This window comes from Apostichopus japonicus, chromosome 12 (genome assembly GCF_037975245.1).
Source record: "Apostichopus japonicus isolate 1M-3 chromosome 12, ASM3797524v1, whole genome shotgun sequence".
Taxonomy (NCBI): Eukaryota; Metazoa; Echinodermata; class Holothuroidea; order Aspidochirotida; family Stichopodidae; genus Apostichopus; species Apostichopus japonicus.
The window spans coordinates 25,304,989-25,323,091 of NC_092572.1; the positions used below are offsets into that span (position 1 = coordinate 25,304,989).

The following is an 18,103-nucleotide window of genomic DNA, read 5'->3' on the forward strand; positions in this document are numbered from 1 at the left end:
CATTTCATTACTTAAATGTCCCGCCTCTTACTAAGTTTTTATCAATGCGTTTTCAACAGTCCAACGTGTATTTATGCAATATATTCAAAAGCATCGCCTACACAAATATATTTTGATAAATTGTGTCTACTTTAGTTTGCGATATTTTTTCACTGACTGCTGCAGCAACGCCAATGTAAAGTGTCATTTTCTATGAATTTTGCAATTCTCTCTATTCTTCTTATTCTTTCCTTGATATTTGAAAGAAGTTATTTATCAGAGACAATTACATATGACTATTTGTAATTACATATATATTACAATGTTATCCGAAACTAAAGCAATAAATGATTTACCACGAGTTGATATTACAAATTCGAAGGCAAATTCTACGGAAGTGAACCTAAACTCTTTAACACTTAATTTATTGATATTGCGATATTTTGCTAATATCGTTTGACCTTGATAGAATTCAGACGAACATTTATAAACAGACTTTATTTAGTGCGCTCTGCAGAACAAAAGTTTCTTTCTACTTCTGTTCTAGATGTTCCTGCATAAATTATATATTAACAAGAGACAACAAATTATGTGACAGTAATTTCATAATGAGCTGAATGTATTACGAATTGAATGTTCCATACTTTATACAAACTGAATTCCAGGTTCTTCTTTTTACTTCCGGTTTCCTTACTCCTAACCTCTAGTTCTTCTAATTTTTTGTTTAACTGCAACAAATAACAAGAATGAAAGAAAACGAGGTGCAATAATAGTAACAGAGTGATTTCCAAACGCAACGTGAAAATAGCATCCGATTCCTCTTGATCAATCTCATTATTTCTTGTCGGTACACATACCTCGATGATAAAAACGCTTCCTGTTCTTTAACATTGTTTCACTCTTCTAAAAAAAACCTATATTCAGTTCTTCTATCTTTTCGTCTAGTTTAACTTCCGTCCTTTCTGACTCATCCTGGGCAGTCTCTGCCTAGTTGTTAACAACAAGCTTACGTATTCGCTTAGAATATATGGTCAATCTTTGTGTCGAATCTTCACATTCCGTTCCGTAAATAAAATTAAATATCTATTCTACCTATTATAATCAATTTCTAGGAATGTTTATGTTTATGTCATATTAATATATTTAACAAGTTAATCAGGTTATACACTTTATTTATTTATTACACATATTATCGACTAAACTGCTATAATACCTTCTTGACTACAACTTAAACCTGCAAATATAATACATTTTTTGTAGGACATCGTGACAGAGTATAAATACAAGTTTAACACGACTGGTGTACATGAAAAAAATAACTACACAATAATGCGATCATTGCAGGAAGCAAGACGAGTTTCATCCTTTCAATGGCAATCGAAATATCCACATGCATTCCTCTATAGTAAGGTTTAATCTGCTGTTTTCTCGTAGAGCTTCAACCACACTATGCAAGAAAGGAAACCTCAGTTTACAAAGCTCTTTCTTCTCTGCCAACGTCTTTAATAATCGGTCAATAAGTAAGGGTATATCTAATAGGCCAGTACTATGTCATACTCGAACATATCGCATAGTTGATATTTCGTTGATGTTGCTAAATGTTATCTAGTTTGTTTGATACATTTACATCGACATTGAATATTTTGGAAGTCTTAACAAACGTTTAAATCTTCATGCTCAATTTTGTATCAGGTTCGTGTGTAATCTACCCTCGCCAGACTCACCTCTGATAAAGATATTGTCTGTTCGAGAGATATATTTTCATTCCCTTTTTGTAGTTGCTGTTTTACATTTTTTTCTTATTCGTCATTTTTCATCTCTGCAACCATCTTACGAGATACACATACTTTTACGTCAATTGGTGCTTTTTAGACATTATTTATCATTACCACACAATGATTCAAACAAGGTGTAAGTGATTCCTCGGATTGACGGGATATCTTTTCTTGCCCCCCCCCCCACCCAAGCCGTCTCTATATCCAGCAGGTTCTACATAATCAACCATTTCTGTTGAGAACGTTCACTTCTTATATTGATCTTATCTCTTCCAGAATCACGAGGTTTTTGATCGACTGAACTCACCGATCCGTTATGACTCGGACACAAGTATGTAGCCTACAGTCTAGGCTCGATCAGCCTACACACAACTGGATGCACTCACTACCGATAGAAATGCGGAAACGACGAAGGGGCAATGCGGGTGGAATCAAGAAAAGACAGAAACGTTGCAAGGGTTGCATTTTTACCATCTATCATCATGGGGAATGTTCGATCGCTAAACAATAAAATCGACGAACTACAGGCCAATGCACGTTACTTCCAGGAATTCAGAGATATCAGTCTCATGTCATTTACTGAGACATGGCTTAACGATAACATTACAGACGAATCCATGGACATAGATGGATTCAAACTACTGAGGGGTGATCGTAATCTGGACTTGGCCGCGAAACAAAAAGGAGGAGGGGTATGTCTTTATGTTAACAATCGCTGGTGCCATCCTAACAATGCAATTTTAAAGGGCCATTTTTGCTCCCCAAATGTCGAGATTCTGACTGTTGGCCTTAGACCAGGGTTGTCCAACCTACGGCCCGCGGGCCACAGTCCGGCCCGCCGCAGGGTTGCGTCCGGCCCGCCAGAGATGCTGTACGGTGCGAAATTTTAGTGAGCAGATTTATTGATAACAGTTTTAAGCTATATAATCAATCATTCGAACCTCCTGGGTCCAAAAAACTGCATGCAGGTCAGTTTGTGTGACACTCTCTCAGCGGAGGGGGGGGGGGGGCGGCTGGACTTTATTCATGTTTTATCAGGAAGGAAATAAATCAGTGCGCTCCGCGCGCAGTGTTCAAATTTTGTTGCCTTGGGCTTCGGGCAAGAAATCGAAAAATCGAGCGCAGGGTTCATGCGGCCCCCTCCTTCATCATAATCATTCCATGTGGCCCTCCTCTGCAAAAGGTTGGACAACCCTGCCTTAGACCGTACTATCTACCCCGGGAATTATTACATGTCATTCATCTAACTGTTTATATCCCCAATCGAAATGTTGCCAGAGAGGCTGCAAAGGAACTAAGCACGGTCATACAGGACTTGGAGATTGCCCACCCCTATGCATTTATCGTTATTGATGGGGATTTTAATCATACCAACTTGAAGAACACCAGCGTACATTACTATCAACATGTGAACTGCCCCACTCGTGAAGAGGCTACCCTGGATCTGTGCTATTCGAACGTTAAAGACGCTTACAATGCAGTATCGACCTCCCCCCTTGGAGAATCGGATCACAACCTGGTAATCCTTTATCTCCGGTATCGACCAATCGTCCTAAGGCAGAAGCCCGCTGTGATTACAGTCCAACAGTGGAGCCAGGAGTCACTCGACCAGCTACAATCGACCCTGGATACGACAGATTGGGACATGTTTATCCGTTCATCAACTGACATCGATGAACTAACAGATGCGATTACCGGGTACGTGAACATCTGCGTAGACTGCTCGGTCCCTACAAAGCAAGTGAAGGTGTATCCAAACAATAAACCGTGGATTACCAGCACAGTCAAATCAGTGATCGACAGGGAGAAAGGCATCTTTGGCAGAGGGGACAGAGTTGAACTGAAAGCAGTCCAGAAAGAACTGAAAGACTGTATTAGAAAGGAGAAAGCTATTTACAAGCGTAAGATTGAAAACCGATTTACTGATAATAATATGAAAGAAGTCTGGGAGGGAATCCGTTTGATGAGTGGGTACATGGTTAACAATCATAAATCATATTTGCCTGATACCTCTATTGATTACGCTAACGCATTGAATGATTTTTACAACAGATTTGATTGTCATGACTTTTCTACACAGGCTGATCTTCTCAGAGAGTCATTAGACGACTGTGTTGGGGAAAAACCCTTTTTTATGTGTCACCAGGGGCGAAGTTTATCGGGAATTTTCTCGTTTAAATGCATGTAAAGCTGCCGGCCCAGACCAACTGAAACCACGGGTATTGAAAACCTGTGCCAATCAACTTGCCGACATTTTTACTCACATTTTTAATTTTTCATTCTGTACAAAAACAATACCCGTATCATGGAAACGTTGTATTATTGCAGTAGCCAAAAGGCTGTCATATCCTGCACGAATGACCTTCGGCCTGTGGCCCTTACTTCTGTCCTGATGAAGTCGTGTGAACGAATTGTTCTGCGGCACATAAAGCCGTTAGTCGATGACTACCTCGATCCTCAACAATATGCTTATAGGGCCCATCGCAATACAGAGGACGCGGTCTTAAATTGCTTGGAGAAATTGTATTCCCACCTTGAACATTCTAAATCAGGTCATTCTGCCAGAATTATGTTCTTTGATTTTTCATCTGCGTTTAACACAATTCAACCTCATGTTTTGGCCGGCAAGATGTTAAATATGAATATTTCACATGATCTCATTTTTTGGATACTCAACTACCTTACCAATCGTTCTCAATATGTTCACATTAGCTCATCCAATTGTATGTCAGATGTCCAATACTCAAATACTGGTGCTCCACAAGGAACCGTTCTAGCCCCATTTTTATTCACTCTGTACACGTCGGATGTGAGATCCTCGTCTGATAGTTGCCATTTAATTAAATTTGCAGATGACACAGGCTTAGTCGGTTTGATTAAAAAGGATGATGAGAGGGAATATCTGGAAGAAATTAATCATTTCGTCGGATATTGCGACAAGAACTTCCTGGAACTTAATGTTAAAAAAACAAAGGAAATGAATATTGATTTTAGAAGGGTCAAGGGTCAACCGAGAGAGGTTGTGATTAAAGAAAATCCCGTAGAACAAGTCTCATCCTACAAATATCTTGGTGCTGTTTTTGATGATCAACTGACGTGGCATGAGCATATATTGATTATTTGGTGAAGAGAGTAAACCCTAGATTATACTGTCTCCGTAGAATGAGTAAATTTGACATTGACAGTCGTATCCTCACTATTTTTTTTATAACTCAGTCATTTGTAGCGTGTTGAGATATTGTATGACATGCTGGGGTGGTAATGTGACTGCTTATGATAAGAGTCGCATTGATTCTGTTATCAGACAGGCTAACCGTATTCTGGGTGGGGACCAGCTCACAATGGAGTGTATGTATCATAATGTTATTGAGTCTAAGCTCGACGCCATCATTGCCGACGAGAATCACCCATTGTTTCTAAATCTCAGCAGTGTAATAATATCTCGCAGTGGGCGGATGAGACTTCCGAGTGCAATAACAAATCGACACAAATCTTCCTTTATCCCTCAGTGCATTAAGCTCTTTAATTTTCGTTTCAATCGTTAGTTGCCTGCTTTATCTTCCCGTTCTTGCCATCTATCCGGGTGTTCATTTGTTTTATCATCACGCCTTTAAACTTTTATACTTTAATTCTCTGATACTCTCATGTTTGTCATTCTCATGTCTTTTTACTCTTTATCATCTTGTATTTGTCTTATATGTACATATGCGAGCTTGTAATTTCCCTTTTGGGATGAAATACTTACTCACTCACTCACTCACTCACTCACTCACTCACTCACTCACTCACTCACTCACTCACTCACTCACTCACTCACTCACTCACTCACTCACTCACTCACTCACTCACTCACTCACTCACTCACTTACTTCTTTTATTCTTTCGTGTCCCTAAATGACACACATTTAATCATCAGCTTTCTGAGTCCATCATCAAGTCACTAAAGGATATTTGTATGTAATATCAGTCATTTTTATCTGCATCCCAAATGCATACTAAATACTAAACAAGAAACGTGTATACTATTATATGTATTGTATCATTATCACAGTTCTTAGGAAATGAAAATTAAACCAGCACGGTTACCTTATGCTCATTTTCTTTGTAATTATGATGTTTTCATACAAACTCTTTGATTTAAATTTCCCAATCCAATGACATTTTATCAAATTTGACATATAAATATCAGATTTGAAATACATTGGTAATGTTGTCGAAGAGACCACTGTGTTTATTGAACGAAGAGCAATAGTCTGATAAAATCGAATAAAAGAAATAACGAGTTCAAATTTACACCGCTTTTTAATATCAAAACCAGTCATATTTACTCTAATAACGCAGTAGAGAATGTGCTTAACACTGTTGTCGAGCACTTTTGCACCAATTTTGTAGTCGGATTTCAACAATGATATACGCGGTAGTTCCTTAGTATAAATCTTTACCAGGCATGTGATTAAATTTATAATAACATATATTTAAAGATTGATTTTTTTTTTTAAATAGACGTTGATCACGTACCTCCTGGATTTCTCTGTCAGACTTTCTCCGAAGGTTTTCGTCTGTTTAAAAAAAAAAAGATAAGCGTACCAACTTCCATAGGCAATGATGAAAAATGGCAATTTTTAGGTTTCTTGACCTTTGAGCTTAGAAACGAATTTAGATTTTCAGACACCTATCCACTAAGTTTGATCTTGATCGGACTTACGGTCTAGGAGGAGCTCGCCACCGTTGAACCCTTTTTTGCTTACTCACACACACACGCACACGCACCCACACACACACACACACACACTTACGTCTTTGCGAACACAGACTTTTCATATTTATGATGTGGGGTGAATTACAATATCTCATCTCCATACATGCAATATATAGGGAGATGAAATAAGATAATACGACATACTTTCTTCTAATTGTTGCATATACCACTCTTTCGTGCCTCCTAAGTTCTGCTTGGATGCTGACTTCCAGGAAGAAGAACTACTTGTTAGGGTCTCACTATTGGCTGAGTGACATTCGAGATTCCATTCATCATGTGACATCAATTTGTTCGGATGTTTCTCCTTCACTGATGAAAGTATGGGGTTTTCTGATTCACCAATCTTAATGACTTCACCCTGTTAATGGAAAATGAAATAATCACCAAAAAACGCCTCAATATACAAATGTTTACCAATGTATACAATGTTTACCTAAATACAAGTATTTTACCTTCACAAACAAAAGGTAAATATAAATAGTATTTTCCAAGGAAGTTCAGCCATACTGGGTTGATATCTCCCCGTGTGTGTTGCCATAATAGTGCAAAAATCTTAAAGCGATGTCAATTGAGGGTAAAGGAGAAGAAACCTCTCTGAAGGAAATCGAGAAAAGTAATCATATATGTGACAATTGGTTCAGTAGCCTTATCGGACTCGTTTCTTTTCTCCACAAATATCAATGACAGATCGGATCAAATAGCTAATTAAAATGCATTGGTTTTACAGTTGTACGCAATGATCTCTAGACCAGTTCTTAGGTTTTCATTTCGTGCATTTTTCGTGGCATGATTATTGAAATAATTCAATTTGTGTCAGAATTGCTTTTAGTCAAACTAATAAATCATATGATTCATTTCTTGTCAACTAGAGGAAAATATTCTGCAAACAATAACATCTGGGGGGGGGGGGGGGGGTATGCTGACTAGGGCGATGGTACTCTGTTGTGTGAAAGACCGTAGTGCACTACAATACACACTACCAATTTAATGCACATACGTACGTGCAAAGTGTACATTTAGTGTACACTTAAATGTACATAGGCTAACATTTGTAACTTACGACCGCATGGCGAGTTTTCCGATCGACTGCGGTTGCTATGGTGTTAAATATGCAGTAGTTCCAATCACTGGAAATATAAACAATGTCACTGCAAGACACGGTACATGATCTACGGTTCCGAACTATTTGGTAAAGAAAGGTTTCAAACATATTGGTGCAATAAAATCGCTTAAACTGAGTCGCTTGGTGTAAATTAAGTTGAATATGAGATGAAAATAATCAGTAAAAACCACTGGTGCTTGAATGTGTAAATATCTTACTGATATTAGTAATGTATATGTGAATAAAACAAATGTCTTTAGAAACATGATCCTAAACTCCCTTCACGTGAATGGAATGTCTTTATATAAAGAAGTTTGTATCGCAGACTCGAAATGCTCACATTGTGCAATTTTCAGGCGATAAAAAGGCCCAAACATTTCAATATTTCTGTCTGGAAGATTACCTGTACATCGTGTCTCATATTAGAAATAAGACATATCTTTTCTTATGCTACAAAGAAAAATTACATCTTTATGGTAAATAATCTGGATATTCCGCGGTTATAACTATCCCGTCATTTCTCTCCATAATAATATGATGTTAAGAAAAACTTCTTCTCTACATTTAATCAAAAGTTACGTCTAGAATTTTCCCGATTTAAACCTCAAGGGGTAGAAGGTATAGTTTACAGGGGTTTTTCTGAAAAGAGGTGTTTCGGGCATTTTAAAGTTCATCCGAGGAGGAATTTTCGAAATTAAAAATAGGAAAACTCCATATTTGATCAAGGTATGTAAATGATGGACATTGACTAAAGCATAGAAATCAGCTTTTATTTTGAAAATGGTCGCTTGTGACGATTTATAACTGTTATATAAATATACAAAAAAATTCTCTCTCAATATTTGATTAAATAATACCAATTTGGGATAATATGGTAAAATAAAAGTTTAGCTATTCTTTTGGAAATTATCGTTTGCGGCCATCAATGCTGCTAGCTTTTTCACAGCACTGGAAATGGTTAAATACAAACATCTAATGTGCTGTAAGGGATCCTTCTTTCCAGTGAATCCCTTTGCTTTCTTTTTTGTTTTTATTCCTTTTGTTTTCTTGTTCTATTTGACGTGATTTAATTCTTTATTGTGGTCTGTTATTCTCGATTTGAAACTTTCATCAAGTTCAAAATACCTTGGGTTTTGATCTCTTGGTGTAAAAAATTGCCCTTTGCTGTTGTTTTCAATATGCCCTAAGCTCCATTCTAGCTATTGTACCTCTCAAATTTTAGTAAAAAGCCAAGTGCCAAGACGCGGTTTCACGGTATCAATATTCTATTTTCATGGAACATCAGTACAGTGAAACGAATACGCGTGGTATCGATGCACATGAATATGGCGGCCACTTTTTGAACTATTTCATTATTCGCGCGCCTTGTCAGGTGAATGACGTGATGTATCTTCACATGCCAATCATTATCGGGATTTGGAATATGTTCATGAGTTAAATCGATGATTTGTCGAATTAATCCGTTAGATGTCAATATAAGCTGCTGGAAGGTGGTATAAGTCCAAGGAAATTGACTTCTACCGATTTAATTCGAGATATCATTTATTTAAACTGGCAGATGTCGATTTAAATCGACGTCTACCGACTTATTTTATATATCATCAATTTAAATCAACATCTACCATGTTAATTTTGTTAAATCGATGTTATGTCAATTTAAATCGGCAGAAGTCAATTTAAGCTGCTAGAAACTGGTGTAAGTTGAAGGAAATAGATATATGTCGATTCCCCACGATTTGAGACTAACGGCCCGTCATATAATGAAATGCTGGTATCATGATTTCACAAATTTTAATCCCATTTGTAATCAAACGTGCGCTCTTAATTTAAGTGCTCTTACGTGATAAATTTATATATATTTTTTTTATTAAAAAAATTCGTATAAAAAAGTGCCGTTATTTGTAAGCACGCAATACAGTTTTGTTCACCACTGTACCCTCCCCCATGAAACTTAAAATTTGTTATAAGTCAACTTGTGCGAGGACATGTGCTTATTCCTTCAATTGACTAATCACATTTACCATTATGATATAATGCACTAAATTATATTACACAAAACCATAATATGTGGCAACTCAGCATTTCCTATCACAATTACAACCGACGAGCGCAACTGTGTTTATTCATTGCAATTTTGTGGAACTAAATGCTGCTATCCTGAAGGGTAATATTCTTTTGACATATTTTATTTCAGCAAAGCGTCTTTCCTCTTACTCTAAAGAACATTTCAGAAATTGAAATTTTAAGTTTCCGCTAAATTATTACTAAATGTTCAAAAGAGAATCACTTCAGAGTAATCAAACAGGATAATAAATGTTACGGTGAAAGCAGAAAACAGACCTTCCCGACAAAATAATTATTGTGTCAAACACAAATTACAAGAATATTTCATTCAACATCAATGTTCTTTCAGAGAGTAAAGGGCGCTGTGGAAAGTCTTCTTCACCAACGAACCAACAGGCACTGATCCATGTTCTCTAATAACCATGAAGAAACTGTTTCGCATTATTATTTATTATTATTATTATACAAAATTTCTATAGCGCCTTATCCAATCAGAAATTGCTCTAAGGCGCTTAACAGTAAAATACATGCAAACATGATATACAAATAAATAAATCGATAATGTAAGGTATAAAAAGGGTAGAAAATTTGTTAAATACCATCTGACAATAAATTGTATAAAAACTGCAAATGTAAAAGCGAAAATGATACAAACAAATTCTTAAAATTTAAAATATATATAAATGTGAAAAATTTTTAATTTTAAAAGCGCTATAAACGCAAAATGGAAAATGCGTTGTAATAATGTGACAATATATAGTATAGAAAGCACAGTTAATGGAATGCAGATCTAAATAGAAAGGTTTTGACTAGTTTTTTAAATTCATCTATATTTTTGGCACACTTAGCTTTCTCCGATAAACTGTTCCAAAATGTCGCAGATGAGTAATCGAAACGCCTGTTTCCGTATATGTAGAAGTTTTAATGACAGGTTTGGTAAGTAAGGACTTGGATTCTGAGCGTAGAGATCGAGTAGGCTTGTATTTATGTATTAATTCAGAGAGGTAGATAGGGGCTAAACCATTAAGTGACTTATATGTATATAACAGAATCTTATAATTGAACCTGCAATGAATCGGCAACCAATGTAAGTCACGTAATACAGGTGTAATATGCTCATGTCTACGAGTGCGACTTACAAGCCGTGCAGCGCGATTCTGAACTCGCTGAAGGCGATCGGTTAGCTTGTGAGGCAGGCCATATAGCAGGGCATTGCAGTAATCCAGTTTTGATGTCACAAGGGCATGGATTAAAGTCTTACATGCATCATCTGAGATATACCTTCTAATTTTGCCAATATTCCGGATCTGCCAATAACAGGACTTACAGATAGAGTCAACTTGATTATCCATGGTAAGATTGTGATCAAGATATACACCTAAATTCTTTACTTTAGGAACTGAACATATGGTGTTAGGTCCCATATTTATATACAAGTCTTGAATAGCATTACCCTGAAATTTTGGTGAAAATACAATGAACTCAGTTTTAAGTTGTGGCATTGAGCTACAACCATGTTAAAATATAGTTACGTGAAAACATGAAAGTAGAGCACACAGTTCCCAAATAGTATAAATCTTCAAGATGAACAGCACTTTATATAAAGTAAATAGTGCCAGTGGAGCAGCTGACAGGCTGTGATATATTTCAGTGGTGACAAATGGTCAATATTTCCCTTTCTTTGTGATCTTTTCTACATCTTTCCATTCGGATTGAACTTGTCAACCGTTGTTATTCGTACGATGTTATTTTATTTTATTGCTTATTGGTGCTTGGGGTCCAAGTCAACTTTTATATAAAACATTAACGAAATTTTAAGCCTTAAACCACACTTGTCTTTGCCAAAATTAATGAATATGACAAAGATTTGTATATTGTTATACGAAACGTTTATTAAAGGTGGAAGTTTGACGTAGTATTACTGTGGCACGCCGTTTGTACAATATAACAGTGTTTTCAGGCTAAAATAACGGAAAACGTTAAATATCATATACAATCATTATATTTCAACGCTCACTGTCCATTTTTTTTTTAATTAACAGGACATTATGAACGTAAATTAACATTCACTATTGGCCTTAGATTAGCAGTTGAACGCACTTTAATTGCATTACGTCTTATTTGTGGGTGTCGAGTTATATAACTCACACTCACAACACACATTAGTTAATCTTTGTGTGAAGTACAATAACACTTTATCACCGTTTTGTATAATTTACCATGTCTTGGGACACATATGTTATATTCACAGTGAAGGTGATTTTTTTTTTATGTTATATCGTTGTTAAGGGATTCATGTTCTTTATTACATAATTTGCCTAATTGATCATGTAGGTTGTTCAAAAGATTGCATTTTGTGTGAAGGGCGTGTTTATTGCGTGAAACTGGTGTTGTTTTTGCTACAGTTATAGTGGCAGTTTCCACTACTTTTATAAATACAAAAAATCTTACCCTTTAGACAATTACATTTTATAAAGCTGTTAGTTTGACCATTTGCGGTCATCATTAGCCTCTGGAAGCAAAGGTAGTACTATCGAGTAATGAAATATAAGTATAAAATAGGAAAATATCATCCATTAAAAGAAGAAAATTTTGCAAGATAGTGTTTGTTCAACAGGAAAAAACGACATTTTTAAGACTTTAGTCTTCCCATTTATAAACGTCTCACGGTTTTTTCGCAAACGACTGTAAAATTACGTATTACACTCTTAAAACACCTGGGTCATATTCATGACCCAAACGCAGGGTCGATGGTCTTATAACCCAATTTGGGTTGTACCATACACTAAGCTGACCTAATGCTAAGTCCGAAACTGACTTTCATCAACGAGTCAAAATAATATTGGACTATGATTGGTCAACATTATAGGAATATGAGTGCACCATGTCAGATCAGCCAATCAACGAACACACATTGACCGTCCGATCATATTGGCCCTGCGCGCGCGCCATAGACAAATTGGCTGTAGAACAAGTTTGCTGACAGAGCGAACATGATCAGAAGCACAAATGGATTCGTTCGTGAAAGATAAATTAGAAGAATGGGGCTTGATGGAATGGGCTAATTCATTTCAAGGTATGGTATCATGTGCAAATATCTTTTTTAATATGTAATTAAATTTCAAGAAATGCTGAAGTAGCATACGAAGACTTAACGTATGGCTAAGTCGGTGACTAATTCGTAGTCGTACTAGCCTATAGCCTAACGCTAAGCCATAACATAGGCTAGGCCTGTAAAGAGTACACTATTGCAGTTGAGATTGAGATGATGTATACATGTACGGAACCTCTAGTATCTGATAGATAAATCCACAATCCTAATTGAACTGTATATTTAAAATAAATATGACGATGCACAACTGCATAAGTAAGCATTGTTGACAATGCATAAGTAGCCTAGGGCCTAGGCCTAAGCAATGTTGTGCCAAGTTTGGTAAGTAAATATGATGAGGCCTAGGCCCCTAGGCGAGGCCTATTTGCGATCATGAGGGTCAGCGATCATGAGCATGACGGCTAGATTTAGACATGCTAATGGAGTGGGTTTTTTTGTACACACAGGGCAGCTACTGAAGTGTAAAACATTTGGAATATGCGTAATGTCGTAGGCCTACAGTAGCCTAATGTTAGGCCTAGGCTAGGCACTACTGCGCATAGTGTTATAGGCCTAACGTTAGGCCTAGTTATGGAACAAGCCCCAGTGACCAAAAAAAATCATCAGCGTTTTTACCAGAATTTTAGGGTTACTGTAGGCCTAGGCCTAAATAACAAAAATAGCTTTGCCTAGCCTAGACCTACTGTAGCCTAGGCCTAATGTTACATCTGATTAAGCAGTAAGTTTACTAATATAGCTTATCAGACTAGGCCTAGGCCTACCAAAAAAAAAGGCAAAGAAGACGAAACAAGAGGCAGAACTTGGAATAAATTTACAACAATTTCATTTAAAAATTTCTTGGCAATGAAAATTTTGAATTTTCATACAAAATTAACATTTAGGCCTAGCCTAGAATGTTAGGTCTTTTTGGTCAAGATGTGAAAAAAAAAACAGCCCGTTTTGCATATATTATGGTTGAAAATAAGTAGGCCTAACAGATCTTATTTGTTCATAGCACTTTTTGAGCATGTTGCTACGGTAATATTGGAACGTATTGTTAGGTAGCCTAGGTTTATATGCATTATACGGCCCCCGCATTATTCGGGCATCTTGATATACCCTACGATAAGTACTTGAATATTAATTCTACAAATTAAGTATGTACAGTTAAGCAGGGGGAGGGGGGCGTTGTTGTAAGTAAGTAGCACTGGGTGCCTGTATACTGTGCACTTTTCAGCTAAATTGCTTCAACATTCATTGAAAATATTCGGATTATGATGCCTGCACCAGGCAAACCTCAATCTATATAGGCCCTGGCATAATTGCCAAGGTTCGAAATATGTGGTAGTTCAGTAGGCTGTAGCGGAGTGTAGCCCTAGACGACCAAATATACGTTGGACTACCAGAACTGTCAGAACACTGAGTAGCAGTAGTCCGGTGGGCTACCAAAATTTCCCAACTTGAAAGCTATTGTTTGTGATAAACTGTTTTCACCCACACACACAATGTGTAAATCTTTTCTATAGCAATATTGTATACTGTATGTCATGAATCATCATCGTTTAAAAAATTATAGGAAAAAATGATAAAAAATAATAATTTGGACCAAGTTTACCATAATAGAACAACACAAAATGGCTGCCAAGTTTAAATCTCATCTATACAAAAAACAATGATAACTAAAAAATTTTTATTATAGATTAGGCCTACCTACAAATAGTTCAAAAATTATATCCTTCTATAGAATCACATTTAAATTATGCTTCTTCCTCTGGAAAATACAAAACAATTTGTGGGGTTGACTACTGGTACGCAAAATGTACATACTTTATCTAAACCAAAATGGCATATGTCGGTGAGCTAATGGTACGATGAAGTGTAAAAACAAAAAAGGGATCAGTTAACTCAATGGTTTACTGTTTTTGTTCTCAGGAAGGGCAGAATTATAAGCACAACGCAAAAATAAAAAAAGGCATAATACCTGCTGTATAATTTCATTTTTTTGTTCATAGTTTGCTTTAGCAAAATGGAAGATTTTGTTCAAATCGATGCAAACAAATATTTGGTATGCTTTGTGGGATATGTACTCTCAGTTGCATTTTCAAGAGCATCACGTTACTCCTGTATCTCTAGTTAAACAAAACATCTGAGATGATATGGTCTTATGCTCTGTAGCAGTAGCCAGCAAAAAGAATTCACCTCAGTGCCAGGATATGGGACATCTACATCAGTTTGGTTGGATGGTCCTCCAAGACTATTTTGCAGCTCTGTTCACAGTCCAAGTCTGGGTACAAAAAAATGCTTTCTGTGCAGACTTGTCACATATTTCATCCTTTTTCAGATTAATCTGGACTTTGAAGTCATCAAGCCAAAGTGTGGGGACAAATTGTTCCTGTTATGGACACCCGCAGTCGCTAGGAACCTACTGCATTATGCTGACAAGCAAAATGATTGGTCTCGACACCTGGGGATTGTTCAAGACAGCAGTCAACTATCAGGTAACTAAGTTGCAATAACTTATTAACCCAGGTAAAATGCATGTGAACTGTTTTCATGTGGCACTGCCAGTGATGTTTCAATTGGCCCCCAGTTGAGCTTCACCTCAGTCAGGGGAAATAATGAAAATGGTGTGTATTTGGAGGAGGGAGTCAGTCAGGGGATTAAGGTGGTCAGGCAACAGAATAGTGTCAAGTATTATGCCTGATTGCCATATTTCAGTACACAATGCCTCAGGTCTGGCATGGGCACAACCCTGCACAGTCAACATAGATGACATCGGATTTGTTATAAGCTACAAATGTTTTCTATTCTCGCATCAGAATTCTGGTAATATTGTATTGCTTCATCGACGAACATTCATTGGCCTGGCATCCACCCAACTTTGGATCACAATCAGAGATGCTGTTGAGAAATTGGTGGATTTGTAGAGCCGTCAGAGATCCTATCCACACTATATAATGCATATTGTTCCACTGAAAGACATTTTTTAACTGATATATCATCATATATTCCCACAAATGTGTTACCTTATAACACGGGCATAATCAGTGCCTTCATGAGTGTTAAGTCTGTGAATCTTTCCCCAAGGTTCTTATTTTTCCTCTTTACAGATGATGAAGTATGCAACATTGCACTGCAGTGTATTCCATGCATTCTACCTGTTGGGTCACAGAAGATAAAGGGCAAAGGAAAACGGGCTACAATTGAAGATGCCCTCACTTCATTTGTAGATTTGCAAAAGGTGAGCTGAAAGCTAAATTTGAAGTAGAAAAATTCCTTTTATAAGATCATCGTCGGTTACAGGTTCATCTAGGAAAATTGACAGACGATAAAATTATGGATGAAACAGGCAAAGAGCTTGCCTTCTCTTCGCGAGCAGTGTACATCGATTGGTGAGACAAGACATTCATCAGATACAATCCTACCCTGCTCCTAGAACCACCATTTTATGTTCCCATCTGAAAGACATGAACGATGCATTCAGCCACTTTCCCAAGGGGAATGGTGGAAGGGGACTATCAAAGCATCGGTCACTAATGCTCTGCAGCTGTGCCAATCAAATGCCTGAAGAACCTCACCAGCCCCAGAAATTGTGGAACCATAACCCACTACCACTGCACCAGGTTGCATTGTACAAACCCTTAACCAAATTTATTACAGGTAGAGTTGTAACAATGATTTCTTCATTCCAGTATACACATGATATATGAATACATATAAATGTGAATGCAGAATATGTTGAATGTGCAGTAGAAGAGTGTACAATCTAATTCACACCGATTGGATAGGACATTGTGGTATTCCAGGCAGTATGGTGTGATAGTATAAGTGTCTTGTTAACTTCTGAACACTGTGTTCATCCATAATCAATTGTCAAGGGTTCCTAGATGAGCCTCAAAATAACTTACAGAGACCCGACAATTCCTACCTGGCACCTCTAAAACCCACTATGAAATTGTGGCACTATTCATCACTGAAGTTGTGAAATGCTAAATACTGCACATCCTTAATCAAAACAAAGATTGCTTCTATCAACCTGCCTTCTGGGGAGTACTGCAATATATGATCCTTTCTATATGGAAGGCAGCATTTGAATAAATCTAAGAAGTTTGCTTCCATAACCTTTTCTTTTTCATTTCAGATTGGAACCAATATTCCACACTACCTTGAAGGGGTGAAACAAAAGCAACCATTCGTTCTAGCTATTGGAAGCAGCAGGGTTAGCCCGGAACAAACGTACATAATCATAGAGAGAGAAGCCATTCCACAGGAGTCGCTGCTTAATGCCATTGATTTATGTTTTAAATGTTTTCATGTTTTTGATATGAATTATCAATGGCAATCATACAACACCTGGCAGTTCCTCCAGACTGTTGTATACAACTTACCTGGGAAAATGTCATCTTCAGTTGTGTCATTGAAGACATATTTGAAAGTCGGAAGGAAGTAGGGCTGAAAATTTTCAGACCTATTCGCACAGTGCAACACTAGAATTAAGTTGGCGATCGATTCAACTGTCCATTACAACTCCTTTTTACATGACAGTTGAAAGAATTTGGACACAATTTTGTTCAATGCCGAGCAATCTTTATTATCATCTGAAGTTGTGTGATTTTAGTTGAAATCTCAACTGTTAGTTGAATCACGTTTATGGGACCAAGGCATACTTGCCTCATATACAAAGCAAAGATATGCTTGTATTCTAAGAAGAATTGGCAAAACGTTTTCAGCCTGTATGATCATATTTGTTTTCATCTCATAAATTCCAGTTCCAAAGTTGCAGCTCACAAATATTTTGCTGTCATGAAATTTTAGAAGCAAATTATATGGATTGTCCCAGTCCCAGTTATCTGCTCTAAATAAATTGCTTGGACTATTTTCAATTGAACGGCTCTTGGAATACAGAAATATGTGTATCCATTCTACACATATTTACATATACAATATTTACCTGTGCTGGGTTATGTACAACAGCAGTATAAATATTACACATAATATATGGACTCATTACTTAAAGGCTTGCCGCCGTTTAATGAAATCCATGGATAAGTGTTAAAAAGGGGGGGGGGAGGGGAATCTTCTTTACGAGGCCTAATTTAGTGAACATTTTCAAGACTGACCATCCAGCACCCCATCTTTTAAAAATTGGCAACCATGTTTTGGTTGTCATTTTCTTCTTTTGTTATTACATCGTAAGTAAGGCAAATACTTCCCCATGCGAGCTAGTCTATGCTCTAGCTGATAAATATCATTATGAAGACACACACATGTCTAGCTAGAAAGTGTTCGTTCATTCATTCAGCAAATTGTATTTTATCCATACAAGTCTAATA

The 18,103-nt window shown here is 36.9% G+C and overlaps 1 protein-coding gene and 1 long non-coding RNA gene across 2 annotated transcripts in view; one reads left to right on the forward strand and one right to left on the reverse strand.

Moving 5' to 3' along the window:
* LOC139977846 (uncharacterized) overlaps nt 1-18,103 on the reverse strand; it is a 55,375-nt gene that overhangs the window by 34,572 nt on the left and 2,700 nt on the right. Inside the window, exons 4-6 of the mRNA XM_071987532.1 lie at nt 6,658-6,871; nt 6,273-6,313; nt 624-707 (exon numbers count right to left, since the gene is read on the reverse strand). Of these exons, the coding sequence (XP_071843633.1) occupies nt 624-707; nt 6,273-6,313; nt 6,658-6,871 (339 nt within the window). The remainder of the gene's footprint in view (nt 1-623; nt 708-6,272; nt 6,314-6,657; nt 6,872-18,103) is intronic.
* Nucleotides 12,379-17,770, forward strand: LOC139977639 (uncharacterized). The gene is made up of 4 exons (XR_011796619.1): nt 12,379-12,755; nt 15,112-15,268; nt 15,881-16,011; nt 16,912-17,770. It is a non-coding gene; the product is annotated as an uncharacterized lncRNA (long non-coding RNA).